At 35.1% G+C, this 20,168-nt stretch overlaps 1 protein-coding gene across 9 annotated transcripts in view; it reads right to left on the minus strand.

Moving 5' to 3' along the window:
- The window catches only part of Cep170 (centrosomal protein 170), a 101,578-nt gene that overhangs the window by 30,064 nt on the left and 51,346 nt on the right, over positions 1-20,168 (minus strand). For 4 of the 9 annotated variants that reach the window (XM_055608630.1, XM_055608625.1, XM_055608617.1 and 1 more), the window contains exons 9-13: positions 19,622-19,779; positions 19,142-19,435; positions 8,212-8,361; positions 5,356-5,476; positions 2,356-4,182 (exon numbers count right to left, since the gene is read on the minus strand). In XM_055608630.1, the coding sequence (XP_055464605.1) occupies positions 2,356-4,182; positions 5,356-5,476; positions 8,212-8,361; positions 19,142-19,435; positions 19,622-19,779 (2,550 nt within the window). The remainder of the gene's footprint in view (positions 1-2,355; positions 4,183-5,355; positions 5,477-8,211; positions 8,362-19,141; positions 19,436-19,621; positions 19,780-20,168) is intronic. The other 5 variants (XM_055608648.1, XM_055608639.1, XM_055608633.1 and 2 more) reach the window with 2 other exon arrangements.

Below are 20,168 nucleotides of genomic sequence, written 5' to 3' on the forward strand. Positions count from 1 at the left end.
TACCAATAATGCTAGACATTTCTTTTCTTTTCTTTTTTTTTTAATGCTAGACATTTCTAACCATCAATTCTTACCATATTAAATGAAAGAAAAACCTAATAATAACTTAGTCGAAAATACTGAATCAAAACACTACAGAATAATTTTTACATATGTCAATACGGACTAGATCACATGTGATAGATAACTCCCAGGTCTTTAAAGTCACATGGAAAATGGACCCATTGACCAGTTTGATTCCATGTTCTTTTAAGCCTTAATTTTCTTTTTTCCCCGCTCAAGTTTATACAGTTATCTTAAATAAAAATGTTATAGCATCAAAGACATTCGACTGTTAAAATCAAACATAAACCTTCTAGTAATCATTCCTTGCAACAACTATTTAGCATATTTTTTCACTGACGTGGACTGAATAAAATAGCAAGATTCCAATGTTTTAGTGAATAACACCAAAACTATTTCATATCCATCTTGTATCTACTTCTAGTAATGACATAACAGATACGAGCTGTCTTCTGGAAGCTAGGAAACAGTACTGTTTCTTAATAGTAGAGTAACAAAAGTTAGTAAAAGGCCTTGGAGTCTCATTCTGCAATGAGAGTTGATCAGGTTAGGTTATTTCATCTCCTGGTCTGAGTTCCCTAAATATCCTTTCTAGATCTTAAATTCCATAACTCTAATTATGTAATATCTAAACTAATAAATTTAAAGAATTTAAATTCTTTAAATTTAACACTTATCTCAATTTTACCTAGGGAATTTCATTAAGGAATTCAAGGGTTTTCAATTTGTTTTAGATACAGAAAAGTGAGTTTCAATATCTGTATTCAAACCAGAAATAAAAATTACTCTATTTATAATATGAAATCTTATACTTGTTTCTCAGACTTTCCAAGTGGTCCTCTTTAGACCACATCTTAAATAAGTCCCTCCTGCTAAAGAATAAGGAATAAAACTAGATTACTCCTGCAGTAAGAGTTAGTTAATCAGAAGAGAAGAAGCTACTTCATGCTCCCTGGTAACACACAACTTACATCACAGCTCATGTTAGGATGGAAGGAAACGTAATGCTTAAATGGAGGTGAGGTGGTACACAGCAGTATTGCAAAGAAATCAGGGTGCACTCCACAGAATGCAGCGCAAAGAAAATGAACTGAGAAGGTAGAGCCATAAGAAACAAATAACTAACAATTCATAAATAATTAAAGATTGATATGTGGGAAAAGATTAGAATATCATTTTTCCTTTAGGAAGCTCAACTGGATATTCTCTAGTTTCAGTCTACATCTAGTTCTAACGTAGTCTATAACTTATTATTAAAGGCACCAGTATGGACTAAAAAAAAATAAAATAAAAATGGAGTAGACAAAAGCAGCAATGAAAAGGAAGAACAGAAAGAGGGGAAAAAAATCTTTACAAAGTACTTTTGGTTTTGAATTGTGGAGGATGTATTATAAATCAAGCAAAAATAAAAGGAAGATTACGCACCAGAGTTCCTCTACTTTTAATTCAAGACTTGGGGCTCACTAAGCCTGCTGATAAGAATCATAAACCTTCCAGTCTTCCAGCAGCTGGTCTACCTATCCTGGCCTTTTCAGCCACCCATACATGCAGCCGATTGTGAGGTAATAAGCACATGCTTGGAGGATACACACAAGTAGCTAGCTTCCTCAAAGCTGCAGTCACATATTCCCGGTGGCTTCAGCTTAAATATGAAATACAAATAAGTCAACAGCACTTCAGTGCTGGAGACAGTAAGTGGTGATTGTGGTTATAGTCAGGTAATTACTACAGTTAAATGTTACAACAGTACATTGTGAGATAATGCTCATAATTAAATTTGTAGTTTAGTTTGATCTACATATGTTTAGTGATTGCCCTATGCATCCACTCTCTTCCAAGAAATAAGTGATGAGTTAATTTTCAATAGCTCCAACTACAAATGTGTAAATATATGAAACATTTTTTAAACCAGTCATGTATTTTTAAAAGGCCTAAAAAAGGTATCTTTTTTCTTCAGTTTCATACAAAAATCTAAAACACCTGGCTTTAGAAGCATAACATTACCTTTAAAATAGACAGTAATTCCTAACATAATTTTGACAGACAAATGTAACATCATCAAATAAAAAGTTAAAACTCCTAAATCTGTTCAGTCAATTTCTTACTTTGAAACCACTATTTTGTGTAAGACTTTAATTGGAGTTTTATATTTTAATGGAGGAGGGGGTATTAAGTCTCTAATTTTAACCATATTCTTGAATTATTTTGTTAAGACAGCTAGAAAATTTAATTCTTAATAAAGAGCCCACATGGAGAACATGCTAATGTTATTAAAAATCTGCATGCAATTACCTGAAGGAGAGCCGTGAGCGGAGGTCATGCTTTTGACCTTGGAGTCTGAGAGCCGAGAGATACTGTTAGCTCTAGTTCTAGGAGAAAGTTTATCTGATGGCACTAGTCTGGCTCCACTCCTAATGACAGCTTCTGCAGTGCGAGAAGAGGCACTGCTTCTCGATATTGTAGCTTCAGAATCACTACGGGCAGATAATGAGCCAAGTCTTGTTCTTCGAGGCTGAGCCAATAAATCAATCCTAGAGATGGTTCGCCTTCCAGTGGGTGGTTTTGATGTGGAACTTGTGGTGGACACTTCAGAAGCAACAGATGCTTTGTCAGCATCAGCAAGTTCACTGTCGGAAACCTCACCAAGCCGGGCTCTGCGCAGGAGGGAAGTCCTGGTGGGCCGCGGCCTTGGGAGAGTGGTCGATTTACTTGATGAACCAGAGGCAACAGGAGAGGTCTTAGACTTTGCTGCTTTGCCTCCTTCCAGTTTGGAATGTACGTTGTGCTCATCAGCTGAGGTAAGTGGAGTCCTCCCATGAGGTTTGCAGGAGTATGTTTCCTGGTCAGATGACAGGATGTCAGAGATAGCAGAATGAGGTACACTAGAGGTCTGGTCATCATCTGTTAAGTCTACGGAAGGCTGCCGCATTCTTCCACTGGACTGCACAAATTTCCGACCATCTGCTCTTATGCCTACATCTGTAGAACGGCTCTTTGCTTTCTTTTCAATTTTGTCCCTAGTGCCTGACTTTGTAACATCTTTGGAAGGGGAACTTGTGGAACACCTATCTTTATAGAGACTAGTGAAACTCTTGCGCTTTTGGGTGGACTTTCTTTCAGTCTCTCCAGTAACCAGACTGATTGTACTGGCTGTGTCCACATCAGATTCTGGTGAAATAGAATTGTCTCTATTGTAACTAGGAGTATCTGGGCCTTCATCAGTTTTATTATTATCTTCACGCAGTTTAGCTTCTAGAAAAGCCATCACTGCTTCCGTGTCTTTTAGAATCAAGGTTGTGTCCATGCTGGTATCAGTATCCAAGGAGTCACTCCTGTCTCGGAGTCTACTTGCAGATGTCAATGCTAAGGAGGTGGGAGCAGATGAATTCTGCTTATTGATATGGGGAATAAGTTCTATGGGTATGTTTGAACTGGGTTTGTCTATGGTGAAACTCCCTTGTCGCACTAATGACTTGGAGAATTCTTTCTTGTCTCCTTTTGAAATCTGACTTTTTTGAATTTCCTCAGCTTTTCTTCTCTTGCTTTCATTTTGTATTACTCTTTCTCCTTTGCTCGTAGAATGTCCTGAACTTTTTTCTACAAGTTGGGACTCTTGCTTAGAAGATTCCTCCCTACATTTATCTATGTGTCCTGAAGCACTTTTTGAAGAAAATTTAGTTGGAGTCCACTGGGCCTGTTCCTTTTGTTCCTGCTGTTGTTGGATTTTAGCTAATGTTTGTTTTACCAAAGAAGTTTCTTTATCAGTTTCACTTCTCTCCTTGTTAGAAGAGGTGCTTGAGTGAAGGAGGCCCTTGTTATCTGCACCAGGTTTAGGAATCTCACCATTGACCGCCCTGCTTATTTTACTCAGGCCTCTGTCTGCATCGTGCTTCTCACTGTGGTATCCCTGCGCAGGAGCTTCTTTTTCCTGCAGTTCCGTGTCTTGCTTCTCTCCTATCTCTGACCTCTGCGTTACCACCTTTGCTCTGGAGCTCTCCAGGGGCTTTTCTTCATTTGGGAGCTGGGGAAGAGTTCGCCTCTTCCTCTCTCCCTGACTAGTCAAGGAAGCTGCAGAGCTAGTACTTCTCAGTGAAACACCAGCTTCACCAGTATCTGTCTCTACAATAAAAACATCAAAGTAGAAATTCATTAGAGCAAAAGGACACACATTAATAGGAGTGTCAACGTATACTGGACTTTAAGATGTGTTTGAAAATGTCCTCAGTATAAAATGAATACCTTCATTGTGGAAAATTTGTACTTCCTAAGTGTGTGTGTGTATCAAAATACCTTTGCTCTTAGCAAGGCATCAAAAAACCAATATTTGTGAAAATAGTAAAAAGTGACAGGATTTGTCATAGTTTTATAAATCAAAGGACTTTCAAGGCATAATTTTTGGTATAGTAAGGCAGCTTAATATACCATTTTTTTTTTCAATTTAGCAGATCCTAATATAAAAGTAAATACTTTGAAGCTACAAGACAGAGACAAAATAAATTTGATCATATTTAAAAGATTTTTATAAGTGATTCATAGTAAATCTAATTGTTTTGTTTTTAAAATGTGTTAAGTGTAAAAAATTTAAGTCTAAACTGACAATTTAGAATTCTATACATTTAATGTGTTATGAGGTGACATTACTTAAGAACATAATGAAAAATAATTAAATCAGCATTTTGACATCTTAACTCATAATATACATTTATATATTGCTCATCTACTAGTTATCACCTTTATGATTATAATATGATATTTGCATACTGTCCTAACAGATTGGCATTTCAAGAAAAGTATTTTTTAAAGTTTTTAAATTATACTTGAATAGCAAAAATTTACAACAAAAGAGCAGAGTGTCTGGGAATGAAATACTAAATCTTAGGAGGTAACCTTTTGATTTTGGAAGGTTTAACTTATGAACCACATCAAAGTTTTTAAGGGAAAGGACTTGGTAGGTGGCATAGCATAGCATCTTGTATAACATGTACAATGAGCTCCTTAGTTTACTTCCAACATTGCAGGAAAAGGAAAAGGCTTTATTATTTAGACACTTTTCACTACTGAGAATCTCCTAAAATACAAAATGTTCATTAAAACCTATCATCTTACTTGAATTCAACATACTGTTCAAAATATAAGAATGTTTATTTAAGCTTCATTTACTTATTAGTATATTAAGTTTAGCTTTTTTTTTTTTTTTAAAAAAAAAACACATCCATTAAAGAGAGAGAAAGAGAGAGAGCGAGTGAGGGAGAGAGAAGGTTAAAAAACGAAGGATGAGAAAGAAGAAATTACCATTTTCTACAGTTGCAGACAATTCCATTAACCTTTCTTCTGGATCATGCCTTGTATGATTAGCAGCCAAACTAGCCCATTGTGAAACCCAGCGTTTACTTCCAGATGGAGCTATTGCTTCCTAAAGGAGGAAAACAGAATGAGAGAATGCAGTAGCTGATTCTCCTGAAATAAACTTCCTTCCGTCCCATATGTGACACAGAAGCCCCATTTCAAGCTCAGCTTATCATGCTTCATTGATTCTTCTAGATCTAAAATAAAGATTCTCTAGCTGCCCCTTTCAACTAGGTTTTATTATCACTGTGAATGTAGCCTACAATCCTGTTCTTCTTATACATCAACAGTGGCAGCCACACTTCAGAAGCTTACAACTTACTGGGTTGCCAGAGGAGTACAGATACGTACCACATCTTTGCTAGCCCAAAGTGGGACTTCAGTGGAGTCAGTTTTACTCCACTGAAAGGAAGAGAAACTGAAGGGTTATTCAAGTTACCTGCTAGTCCTCTACTCTTTAGGAAATCAGACTGGAGTCAGGGTCTCAGGAATATCAAATATACTAGGTTACATTTTAATAAACCTCAAGAACCCAAAGCCTGAGACTTCTATGATACTGAAGTTAAAATAACTCACTCTGAACTTTTCTACACCCAGACCTATAATATGTTTAGATCTGTGTTTAAGGCAAATGTATTTTGAACCGTTCTAGTGAAGTGTACAGGTTGCTTAGCTAATGGGAATACCCTACCATTTCTTAAGCTGAGAACAATATAAAAATTACTCTCTCAAGCTATAATCAGTGGTGGGACTAGCCTGGAAAACCTAGTGATGAAAACAAAACAAAACAGAACAAAATAAAAAGGGTGGGGGCTGGGGACATACAGTTTTGTGGTAGAGCATTTTCTTGGCATGCACGAGGCCAAGTTCAATTGCTAATACTATAAACAATAAAGAAACCCAAAACTTAACTAAGGCATTAATACCAAGACTGGAATGCCAACTAGAAAATGTCAAACTACAACAGAAAGTTTATTTTGAGCTATTAAAACATACCTTAGTAAAAAAAGAAAACAAGTTACTGTGCTAATTATGAACAGGCTAAGACTAAATACTGATAAAGTAGTAACTTCATGTATATAATACACTATATGGTTTCAAGACTACATTAAAACCATCAAGTGGAGAGAACAATGCATGTAGACAAACGACACCACAGCTAGCTGACTTCTTCAACTCCTTTCCAAGGTCTCCCAATATCTGTCTACCACTCTAAGAACCACAGGCAGTGCCAGATCACTTCGAAGTATGGAAAGAATCCACAACAGGGTAGTTACACTGTTGCATACTTAAACTTAGGACGCCATTCTTTGTTCTGATGGCCTGTTAGGTGACAGCTGCAAAGGCAGGAATGTATTAGAGCTATATGAATTTTACTTGGCATGAATTGAGGCAGAGAGAAGAGGGCATCTAAAGTATTTCACATAAGCCTTTCCCTGGCTTATCAATTAATATTAATTAATTAATATTACCTATTTTCAGTGAGTAAATTAGAAACTACAACAAAAATTCTCTAAGTTAAGGAGAAATAAAGAACACTACAAAAGCTGTAATTGCTTTGGCAATTTTCAGAAAATGGAAAACAGGGGAATTATTTCAACACTATTCAGTGAACATATAATGTCCCTAAAGACATTTATATTTGTAGGAATATAAATGAAATTGTAGTATTATATAACTTGATTTTCTTGTATTTACATTTTATATTTATTAACAAGTCATTTATTACAACTACCTCTTTTCCCTACAGAAATATAATGTAATATGTAAAATAATGAATTAGAAAAAGGTCAGGCTGTGGAGATGGCTCAGTGATTAAGCACACTTGCTACACAAGTATGACAATCTGAGTTCAAATTTCTAGCACCTACATAAAAGCTGGGCATGACTGTGTGCCTGTGACATCAGCATTCTTGGAATAAAGACAAGCAGCTGGCCAGCCCAGTGAAAGTCCCTGTCTTAAAGGAATAAGGCAGACAGTAATAGATGACATTCATGTGCTCCTCTTGCTCCCACATGCATGTGCAACACACACACACACACACACACACACACACACACACACACACACACAAACCTGTTCTCTCCAAAAATTAAAAAAAATATCTAAAACCACTTAAGGTTCAAATTCTGGTTCCACAAATGACAAGATTTAAGACCTCAGGCGAGTTAATTTCTATATACCGCATTTCATTTATTTGTAAAGCACCTTGAAGGCTTCCCTCTACTCAAAGTTACGCCTATTATCTGAATAAACAACACTTCCAAATCATGCAACTATTTTATATTTTCTTTTGTTACATAAAATGGAATGGAATTTTGATGTCATAGCTATGCCAATCAAGTCATCAGTTGTTCTTACATCACTCTCATTACACCCTGGCTTGTACCACAGTGATGGCACAGCTTGTATGATCTCACTGCAGTGATCAGCGGCACCCTTCACATGTTTCCTGCTTGGTCTTCTCATTCCAAACATATAACTCCTAGAAATCATAAGCAGGGTATATTTTTTGTTTTGTCTCATTGTGCTACTTACAAAAAGGGACATATAGCCACACAGCTTATTATTTGTTTACTGGATTGTAATTATTTTTCTCAGTAACTTTGAAAGAACAATGAAAACTCAAAACTAAAACAAAATTGCTTTAGGTTTTCATTCAAAATAAAAATTCAGTTGAAATTTAGATGTTGAACTATTTCACAAAAGGATATATATATGTATATATATATATATCAATACTTAAAATAACTTCCAAATGATAAAAACCTGTATTTTTGCATATAAAAAGAATTGCATACCTCTGAGTTATGAAACCCAGGTGTACTCAATGGCTTTCTTTCTTCCATTACTACTGTGGCAGAGTTGAGAGCCCAATCTTTTATCAGTCCTTTATGCTTTTCATTAATAATAGGCCTATTATAATCCTGATTGTCATCTACTCCAAATACCTAGAAGGAAAAATTTGTTTCATAAATGAAAATAAGTGTGGGCACCAGATTAGTATGTGAATATCATCAACAGCATCAAAAGCAAATAAAAATATACTAAATTAACCTCACCTAGCAATTTCAGAGTAAGAAAAACTTATTTAGTGACAGGTGACTCCACAGCTGGACTGGAGAGGCTGCAGAAGCTGCAGATGGGACTATCCTTTTAATACTCAGCAAATATTCTGGTTGATAAAATGTAATACTTAGAACACAACTTCAGATTTGTTTAGATAACTTAATGATGCTAGACATGAAAATAAGGGGAGGAGCCAGGAAAATACTTCAGCATATTTTTAGTGTATTTCTTGTTTCTATTTTGGAGAAGCACATTAGAAAAGCACGTTTACTTGCTTTTTTTTAATTTTAATTTTTTACTAAAAAGGGTATCATGTACATATATATAACTTACATTTACACATATAATTTTCTAAGGTGCCAAACAGGCCTTTATTATAGGATTTTCACACAGAGTACAGTAATTTGTCTGAAATGCACATTCTTGACCTACTGACACAGATTAACTTTATCAATAATAACAGTCAACACTTTGAAAAGCTCAACACAGAGATTAATATTCACATGAATGTATTTTCCTAAGAGGCAGAACCCCAGTATTAGTCATGTTTTGGCACATAAAGGGACCTGGATATTACATCTTGCAGCAGACTGGAAAAAAGCTATAACAAATTACATTTAACATTTCATTTTACTATTTAGTTTGAAATTGGTTCAAGTGAATGGATGAATGAATGTCCCTCAGACTTACTCATTATACTTACAGTATGGGCACTGATCATTACAATAAAGAAAAATTATCTTTGAACTTACAATCTGTACAAATGACCTCTGGAACCTTCACATCCTACAAGTGAGTACCACTTTCAGTGGTGCCAACTCTTTTCATACCAAAGCATAACTTTTTCATCTACAAATGGGTAGATTTATAACTATATTAGGACATATGTAGCCTACAAGCTGTAGGTTGGACATGCTTGTTATACCAACACACAGAAAAAGAAACTAGTGGTCATAAAATAATATAATAAATTCTGAGATGTACATTTAGACCACATTTCTAAATTCAGTGAAATGTGGAAAATTTACCACTAGATGGCTTTATCGCTTAAATTAATTTGAAGACAATCCCCCCCCACAAGAATTTGGTTAAAATTATCAGTGCTTTAAGAACAAGTTGCATGTTATTAACTTTAAGTTAAATGAGACCTTTAATAGTACACAGAACCCAGGGTATAGGTGGGAATAAGTAAAAATAGTTTCTTTGCTTCATCTTGCTAAACATCTGAGTGAATTAAACAATTACAGCAATGGTAAAGTGTGAATTGTTGTAAAGCAATTACAGCAAAGGTAAAGCGTCTTGTGACTTTTCCCTGATTTATAAGGAAAGCAACATTAGAACTGCTGGCGTGGCTTGTGTATGTCTTTTACAAACTGGTTCACTCCAAATTTACTGGTTCATTTTGTCACTTTACATTACTAAAAAATAAACTCAAATTGGAAGTAAAAAAAATAAATATAACCATATATAATTTCTTACATTTTGTATCACTGTGGCATGGAAATCTATAGTTTTTGATTTGGTGATATTTAATTGCATCAGACATAAGTTTGGCTTCTTAAAATATAATCTCCAATAGTTTCCAATAAAGGATATGGTAAATCTCTTCAAAAAAACTTCTAATAAAAATAACCTGGACAGTGGCTTGGTAATAAATTATTATTTTGAGAATGTATAAAGTTATACCCAGGACTGTGCTCTAATGGAAGCTGAAGGCAACAGACAGTACGCTAGGGATTTTCTACACATTTTCTTATTTGTGACACGTCTATTCATGTATCTGTTAAAGAGCTGTCAATTATTTCTTCCATACAGGTGGCAGGGCAGGAAGAATTCCAGTATGGCAAAAAGCTTTCAGATTTCACATTTATGACTCAGTTTAATTAATTTATGTTTTTTTGAGTGTCTCACACTGTAATCCAGACTGACCTCACAACATTCCTCCTGCCTCAGCTTTTCAAGTGCTGTAATTATAGGCATGAATAAGCCACTATGGCCAGCCTTTAAAACATACTGAAAAAAAAAAAAAAACAATGAATAATCTAGCTTAAACTAGCATGCATTCATTTCTGTGTGTACACAGACATTCACTTGTGACATCTTGATGGGGACACAAAGCATACAGTCAGTTACACTATCCATATACTCTCAGGCATATACATTGTTCTCCATTTCTAAAGTACACACATACCAACATCTGACCTAATAATGCTCTAGAACTTGAAAGTGCCTCCAAAACCAAGACCAAAGTTTGAATAGTCTCCATCTTTCATTCTTGATTCTGTCATCAGGATATTTTATCCATATACATATCATAATTTGACTACCAACTGTATAGAAAGTGGCTTACTTGTCATCATGAATAGCTCAAGGTTCTTCAAGTTTTAGCCTTAAGCTCTTTATTTTCTCCCTGTCCTAATCTAACCTGGTGTCAATCACAATACCAAACTTGTTCATAACAAAATCTGGCTTTCTCATCTAGCCAGGACTTCTTTAGGTTGGACAACTACAGGGGAAAAGGACATACACCTTTCTAATCTATATCCTTCTTTTCTAGACTCTTCACAGAAGCTTGCCAGCCCATTTCTAATTCTAGAGCAGACGCAAAAGGAGCTTGTTAGGGCCTGACAGGTTATTGAAAGTACTCATGTATCTTAGAAGTTCCATTCACATGCTACCTACTACCGTGTCCTTGATCCAGGTAGATGCTACCTCTACCTAGGCCACCCGTGATCCCTCCCACAGGTTGGGGAAAGAGGACAGTGCCTGCTGTCCCCATACTACTGTATGCATTCCACACTGTTCAATGGTTCTTTGAACACATTCTCTCTCAATCTTTACCTCAGAATAGGTGTATATCATATTCATTGTAGAATTTCCCACCTATAGCCCAGTGGCTGCTCTAAACAATTTACACTGGCTATTGAGGCATGGTATTTACTAACGTAAGCAATTAGGTGAGGCACTACAGGACGTTTAAAGCTCTGCATGACTTAGTCCTTTACTACGAAGGTCTAACACAGATACACAAACAGACTAACACACACATACACAGACACACACAGACACACACACACACACACACACAGACACACACACACAGACACACACACACCAACCCAAGAATGCAAAAGAACCACACAGAGACACTTTATTATTAAAACAAAACTTCTATGCATACCATACTAATCTCAACTTTAGATTTACAAAAGAAAAAAAAAAACAAAAAACAAAAAAACAAACCTTCCAGATATTAACAGACTGGTATATACAACACCAACAAAGCCTTTGATTTTGTGTTTTTCCATTACCAGGTTATTATTGTTACTATTTAAAGGTCCAAATTACAATGCCCAAAGTTTTGCATCTTTTAATTCAAAGTGGTAATAGAGGAGCTGAGGCCTCATGGTACTCTACTGAAAAGAGCGAAGTCAAGTTTCATGGATATTTATATCCACCTATTAAACAGGTGCACAGGTCAAAATTACACATAGTAATATTAGATATAGGCAATTAGCTCATTGTAGCAGGAAACAGAACCCAGTAGGAAAAAAAGAAGGGGTGGGTGGACTATATCATGATTATAACCATATACATAGACAAAATGAGAATTTCATAGCAGTAACAATTTATCAAATTAAAAATATTTTGGACTGTGGTTATAACTTAGTGGCAGAGGGCATACCTAACACAAAGTAGGCCCAGTACTAAAAATAATCCCAATCAATTGAGATTTAGAATTCATCTTTTCATGGAACAGAAAACGCTAACACCAAACTTTTGTAGGTTTACATTAATAAAGAATGGTGAAGAACTCACATTTTAATCCTATCAAGGTATCAACATAAAAACAGTCAAGTTTCTTTCCCCAAGGAACAAAGTTCTGCTGGATAAGATGAATGGGCTCTCTCTTTTTAAGTTAAATCACTTATATAGGATCTCGCATCTTAGAAAAAACTTGTGAGAAAAAAAACCATTAAGAACTATGCTGATTTCCAGGCACATAGTGTCAAATAACTCAAGATGATTTAAGAAAGGAGCATTGTTTTTAAATTTATAGTATTTTTCCCAAAAAATATAACAACCTTTAAAAAGATAAATACCTTACAATTCAATGAAATAATTGTAGTATAATGGACACTGTAATTCTGATATTTGTAACTAACTTTTCACAGCTAAAATTTTGACAAAATTGTTACAAGAGGTTAGGAGAGATCATTTACCATTTATTATAGAACATATATGTATACAGATATATATTCTTTTCTAAAATTTTTATTTTTCGTACATTGATGTTTTGCCTGCATATATGTCTGTGTTAGGTCTCCTGGAACTCGTAGTACAGATAGTTGTGAGTTGTGAGAGCCGGGAATTGAACTAGGTCCTCTGGAAGACCAGCCAATACTCTCAACCACTGATCCACCTCTCCAGCCCCAAGAGATTCTTGTTCACAGTATCATTTACAATTAATGAAAGTGGACTCAAACTCAACATCTTGTCAGTGAAAGAATGGATTACAGAATGATTTAAGATTCCATGATAAAAAAAAGAATGAAGTATCAATGCATGCTAAAATACACATGAACCCTCAAGACAATATTCTAAATAAAAGTAGCCAGTCATTAAAGGCCACATATAGAATGGTTCTGTTTATATGAAATATCCACTAAGTAAATGCAGAGATACAGAAAGCAAATAGCTAGTTACTAAGGTGCAGACAACGGGAAAAGCCTACTTAAGTGCAATTTCTTTTTAGAGGGATGAACACATTCTGGAATTACAGTGCCACCACCACACATTAGTATGAACATACCACAGCTTCCAAAATGTACATTAATGTTTTACTTCTAAGAGCTAACTTTCAACTAATCATCCTTTTGCTGCAGCTTAACAAGTACTTGAAATTATAGGTGCATATTAACTGAACTGCACATTTTCAATGGCTAAAAGATCCAATTTTATGTTATGTTAAGTTTACTTCGATTTAAAAATAAGGTACCATTTAACTCTGTCTTTTTCTTGGTGCTTTTTTTCTGAATAAAGATAGTTTAAATTTGTTGTTCTTTCTTAACTTATAGCCTTAGTTTTCATTAATTCCTTGGAAATCTTAGAAGTCCCTGGCTTCCCATCTTTCTCTATTGATTCCATTACTCACAACAATATTCTATTACTTTATTTGATGCATTTGAATGACTGAAATACTTCATCTTACTACTTATTTTTCTACTTTTTAGTGCCCTACCTCATAAAATTTGGCTGCTTATCAATGACCATGTTCTCTTATCCTTGTGCTAAAAAGATTTTAAGCTAGGGAGTTAGCTATTGGTAGAACTCAGAGGCCCTCAAATCTTGTACTATACAAGCACTTTTACTGACAATAATTTATTTCCTTTTCTTTTGACCCAATCTCTATTCACCTACAGCTTACCATACTTTTAACATAGACAAGTTATTTTGAGATCAAAATATAAACTAGTTTTAGCACAGAAAAATATAGAGTAACTTGGGGGAATCATGTTGAGTTTAATCAATTTGTAAATTCACTGAAAAACTTTAGTTAAAAATCAAAGATTATATATAAATACATTAAATGAAAAAGCACATTCAACTTTCTCATTTGTGATTTCAAAAGATAGTTATAGTCTACTACAGAACAAGAAAGATCATTCCAGAGATGGTAGCCAGAATTAAATCAAACAGAAGTTAAGCCCCCACCCAAAAACCCAAACGACCCCCCCTCCCCCGCAAAATAAAACAACAGCAGCAACAACAAAAACCCAAAACATGATACCCTGACAGAAAGCTGGAATCCTGGTGGCTACTATAAGGGAGTCAGATAAAGATTTTTGAAAGTGAATTACAGGAATGGAGTTTCTGCTTTAGTAAGACAAAAATGAGTTGAGTCTGGTAGGATGTTTAAACAGGTAAAGTCACTTGCTGTCATGGTGGACAACCTGAGTTCAATCCCTTGAACTCAAAAGGTAAGAACTGAATCCCACAAGTTGCCTGTCCTCTGACCTCTACATATGTGCATACTCACACACGCACACACACAAAATAAGTGTAGTGGAAATGGATGGTAGTCTTGATTGTACAACATTATAAATTCATTTAAAAGATTTACTATATACTTTAAAAGACTAAAATGGCAAAATTTATGGTTATATATATTTTACTACAGTAACAACATTTAAAAATAAGTATGGTGAATTATGAAGAAATAGTCAGAATAAATACACAAGTGCTTATTAGACTGAAGAATTAAAAAAAAAAGCCTTCAAGGAGAAGTATCACTCAAGGAAACAGGGTAATCTATTAAAAGTTAGGCTTTTAACAGAAAGAGTTCTCCTAGGCAGCTTTGAGAATTTCATAGTTTCTTATACTCTTTGAAGGAGTTGGAAATGGTTAAAAATGTTTAAGAATTAAATAAATACTGTTTTTTTTTTTAAACAAACAGGGATGGAGGAGAAGCATTACTTTCAAAATTCAAAATGTGGAATTTGATGCTCTTTTAATTATTCCTTGTTTCTACACACATGTAGATTTATGAGTGGATTCGGTCTCTTCATCTACTTGGTGTCCATGCAAACTCTCTGTGATGTGTTTGTGTATACAAATAAGTGTTCATGTAGGCATGTGTATATGTGCATTCAGGTACACATACATGTGCAGTACACATATGTGGGGAAGCCAGAGGCTGATATGGGATGTCTTCCTTGATTGCCTTCCACCTTAGAGTTTGATATAGAATCTCTTAGTAAACATGGTGTTTATTGACTGGATTACTGACTGGTTAATGAGCTCCAAGACAGGTCCTGTCTCTGCCCCATCGGCACACCTATATTCTGTGGTTTACAGATGTTTACTGTCACTCTTGGCTTTATATGATTGCTGAAGATCCAAACTCAAGTCCTCATGCTGGTCCAAAAAGCACTGTACGGAAAACAACCTTCCCAGTTTCTGATTCTGGTTTATATCATGTTTCCCTTGGCTCTGATTTAGATTCTATCTTGCTGTCACCTTTAGGATTCAAACTCCAGGATCTATGCTCTTACTACTGGCTTTCTGACTCATTGCTCAGTCCATTCTATTATGTGGAGTTTCTAGTCCTGTTATTTATAGTCTGTTGGTTTCGGGTTCTTTCCTGTTACCTGGTACAAAATTAGAACTAAGCAGAGCATTTGCTAATAATGGGAACCTATCAAAAGGTAGGTATGCTGAAAACAATGGACAAGAATAAGAAATCAGGACAGGAAAAATATCTGATAGAAGTGATGTATGGGATGAAATTTAGGAGGAAAAATACTTCCAAACGCTCTCTAGAATTGTATTTTTCTTGTCCTTTAATGTCCTAGTCTCACAGCAAGGTTTGCAGAATTAGCTAGGAAGGCTAGGTAGCAGTACAACCAGTAAGATGTAGTGGGAAAACAAAACAGCTACTTGACTGGTTCTGTGGAAAGTTAAGTATACTGAGTCGAGATGGGGAGGGACTATGGAGACAATTATTATAATAGAAGGTGACTTAATTTGATTCAAGAAATAAACAGCACATTTCTCTACAAGCCTAGATGTAAAACTCACCAGGAATGTGTTAAGTTTATAAAAGGTGAATCTGGAGACAGTTATAAAATAAGGTTATCTACTGAAGTCAACAAACATACACAAACAAAATTGTACTAATCACATAATTTAAGCAGTAGAGAAGAGGGAATCTCAATACATTTTTTACTGGGCACAAAAAAGCAAGCAAATGCCTTTTTGACTTGGTCATCTCTTAAGAAAAATCATATTTTAACTGTACAAAACTAAGTAAAGGTGTAAACACGTGCTGTATCTTGTAGGTTTTCTTTTCTCTTCTGATTGTTTCTGCTCTTTTGTCCTCCACTGTTGGTGTTGCTAGGACTTTCTTATTTTGTCTCCTTTTATCCTATATGCTTTTTACTTTCCTCACCTCTAAGCCCTCTAGTCTCTGATAACCAGATCTCACTTCAAGACCCAGGCATATAACCAGGTAACTCATGGATATAGCAGCTGTTTTTTTAAGTTGCTTCCCCAGTTCTTGCCCTTTCCAACTTTTCAAGCCTTACTTTATGCTCATGACAGTGATTTGACCATTTCATGAACCAGGAAGATGGTTTATAGGGTAGGTATGGGTACTTACTGCCAGGACTAATCAACCGAGTTCCATCCCTGAAACCCACATAGTAGAAGAACTGACTCTTGGAAGTTGTTCTCTAAATGTAGGACATGCACACTTCTCCTCCTCCTTACCAAATAAAAAAATGTTTAAAAAAAGTTTTCAATGATTCCCCATTTCCTTCAGTACTAAAAAAGGAACTAAGTCCTCAATGTGTTACACAAGTAACTTCAGTTCTCTCTCTCCAAAAGTAACTATGGTTCTCTGAACAAGCCTTATTTTCTCCTTTATTGTTAATGCCTCTATCTGGCTATTCTTGATCTTCATTTTCTGAATGACTCGCATATATATATTTTAAATTTTTTATCCCTATAACAGAGTAAATTATATATGTTGAAAACTAACTAAGCTGATAGTTAAATCTATAGATGAACTATAGATGACTTAGCATGTCTATATATTATTCTGGTCCTTCAAAAGTACTGCTTATGCCTCATTCTGGCTATTCTTGCCCTTCATTTTCTCTGCATCTATAGGTTACTTCATTTTCTTCAGACATCGGAAACCAGTCCTCCATGTTTGTTCTGTCAAAGCTTAACATGAAGCCAGCCTGACTTTGGCATCCAGCCATACCTACATCTATTTTCCTCTCAACTCTCTGAATGTGGCAGTTACACAATAATGGAATGGTTCTTGTTTTTTTTGAAGGGGTCTCTGTTTTAGTTTTTCTGGTTTATACAAATGAAGATTGGAAAATTAGCTATCCAGTCACGTGTTATTTTTATTTAATGGATCTTGCTCTAAAATCTTGGGTTTCTCCATTCTTAAAGCAATAATGTCTTATTTTTGTCAAATACAGGGCTCCTTCAGAACAAAAAAGATGTATATGATAATTTTAGACAAGAATTAATAGCCAGATTCTGTGAACTCCTTCATTGCCTATCACTTTCCTATGGAGGCCCATTTGCACTGGTCCCTTCTTTCTTGCACACTGGCCCAGGCAAGGCTGGCTCCTTGTACTGTTACTTCCACTTTGGCTTCATATTTAAACCTTGTAGTGCTGAAATAACCTTCTGAATCATATGCAGAAATGACTGATGTAAAAAGTAATAATCAAAGATCATCTTCATACAGCTCTCATGATAAGCTTACTATGTAGTTTTTGAATTCCTATTAATCCTAAAAATAAAATTCTTCATTTCAGAAATAAATGACACTTTAGCTTAAAGAGGTTGATTTACTCCAAGAGCACAGTACATATAGATTATACACTTAATTCTAGATGCCTGCAAATAGCCATGTTCTTAACCTTTGTAATATATATAACTGTTAAGAGTACTTTAGTGGAAAATATTAATCATCATGGAATGAAATATCTACGGCTTTTTCAAACCCATACTATATTTAAACTATGGTAAAAGTAGTACTTATATTTATTTCTAAGACTATGGGATCCCTAAAATCTGGAGTTATGTGACTCTAACAGCAGAATAATTAGGCTCAACACATTTATGTTTACAAATTATACATTTATGCCAGCGAATGTACCACAAATACAACAGATGACATACTAAAAAATACAAGGAGAATTAAAAATGAACATAATCCTACTATTTTTTTTCCCTGCATCTCAAAGGGTTAGATCTTGCCCACTCTCTGACAGGCCATTGTTGAAACTCATCACTCAAACTAGTATATTCCAAATGTTAATATGCATATGAACCATATGGTTTTCTTGTTTTAAAGTACAGATTCTGATTCAGTATGTCTGTACTGGCTTCCTAAGTGATTTCAGTGTTGCTCACTCATGAACACATTTTGAATAACAAGAATTTAAGTAAGAGATTAATGTTTAGCCAATCTTTGGTTGATATTTTCCAAGAAGTAAAATAAAGAGCTCATTCTAAGGTCCATTATTTACTACGAAGACAAACTGGGAAGTACTTTTAAAATCATATAACAATCATCATGTAAATAACCAGTAATATCAAAGAAATATCTGAAATATGGACAATCATTAGAACCAGGTAAAAGCCTGACTAAAATGAAAAAAATATACAAACTGATTTTGTTAAAGATATCAATGAGGAGAAACTAAGAGAAGAATAAGGACAAAGCTAATCACAGTATATGCTTTCATCTTCCTCCAAAATGAAATTAGTAGGAAGAAAACCTGTCAAAATTTATATTCATGCTAATATTTATAAAAAACTATTTCTTTATTCAGTTTTGATATAAATAAGTATAAAATGATATTACTTTTAAAGCCAATAAAACTTATATATCTTAAAAAGGCCCAGAAGTGTAGAAGACCTTAAATATAAAACTCAGGAAAATTCAAAATATAAGCAAAATGAAAGCAGATGACATTTTGTTCTTGCTATTAAGGCTTCTAGATCCCTAACCAAACCCTAAAGTCCCAATACCGCCAACTACATGAGAACATTTTACACAAACTCTCCAATAAGGTCCAACAGTCAAAAGCCCCACCCAACTAACATCATACTCAAATTTCAATTATTTACCTTGTCAATCATTTTTCTTGCTTCCACCTCCTCACTGTTGGGATTCTCTAACTCAATGGTATAAGTACCCTTGTCACTTTGGTCATCATCATTATCCTTTTCTGAAGTAGCAGAAGTAGCTTGATTTTTTAACATTTTATCCATCTCCTGGCTTGGTCTGTGCCCAAGACTCCCTGAACTTCTTAATAATGCAGTTTGTAGGAAGGGTATTGACACCGATGGCTCCTCTGATTTCTGTTTTAACAATTTCCCATGTGGAACACCATGCCCCCCTCTGTGATGCGTAGAGCTAGTCTGTAAAGACAAAGAAACCACTTTGGCATCTGCTGGTGGAGATTTTGCTTTTTCAAGTTTTGTATGTGGTGTTGAGAAAGTAGTTTCCTGACATAAGATTCCTGAACTTTGAGTAAAAGAATATGACCTTCTCTTTCTGGAATGATCTTCATCAAAGAATGCAATCATAAAAGCAGTTTGACTTACAGCAGCCTGGTCTTGATGCTTTTCACTAGACTGAACCTTCTTTTTCTGTTCTGAGTGATGGCGTCGTAAATGTTCTTCCAGAGTTGCACGCTTGCTACAGCGCCTGTGCGCCCCAGCATTCTCTGAATCACTCTGTGTACCATCATCGTGTTTGTTTCCTGGACATAAGAAAGACATGATAAAGTAGAGAAAAAAATTCTATGTAGAAAGTCAGAAGTACATATAAAGGTGCTTTTTAATACCAGTTCTCCCCCCTAATACCAAGTCCTATGTTCTTTAGTGTAACAGGTTCTGAAAACTACACTCAAATGCAATGGTTACAATTACATTTAATCAACCAATAATGAGGTCCTTTATAAACAACTGAAAGCATTACTTTTCTTTTTGAGATCTTAACTTTATAAAAGATTCATCAATGTATTCATCAATACAAGATAAGCAATCCATCACTTGTCATAGTTTGTACTTGTAACACCAACACACATTAGTTCTGCCTCTCAATAGTAAATAGTAAATGGTAACAAACACTCAAACAAAACTGACTCCA

Source organism: Psammomys obesus, unplaced genomic scaffold (assembly GCF_907164565.1).
Source record: "Psammomys obesus unplaced genomic scaffold, mPsaObe1.curated_primary_1811, whole genome shotgun sequence".
NCBI lineage: Eukaryota > Metazoa > Chordata > Mammalia > Rodentia > Muridae > Psammomys > Psammomys obesus.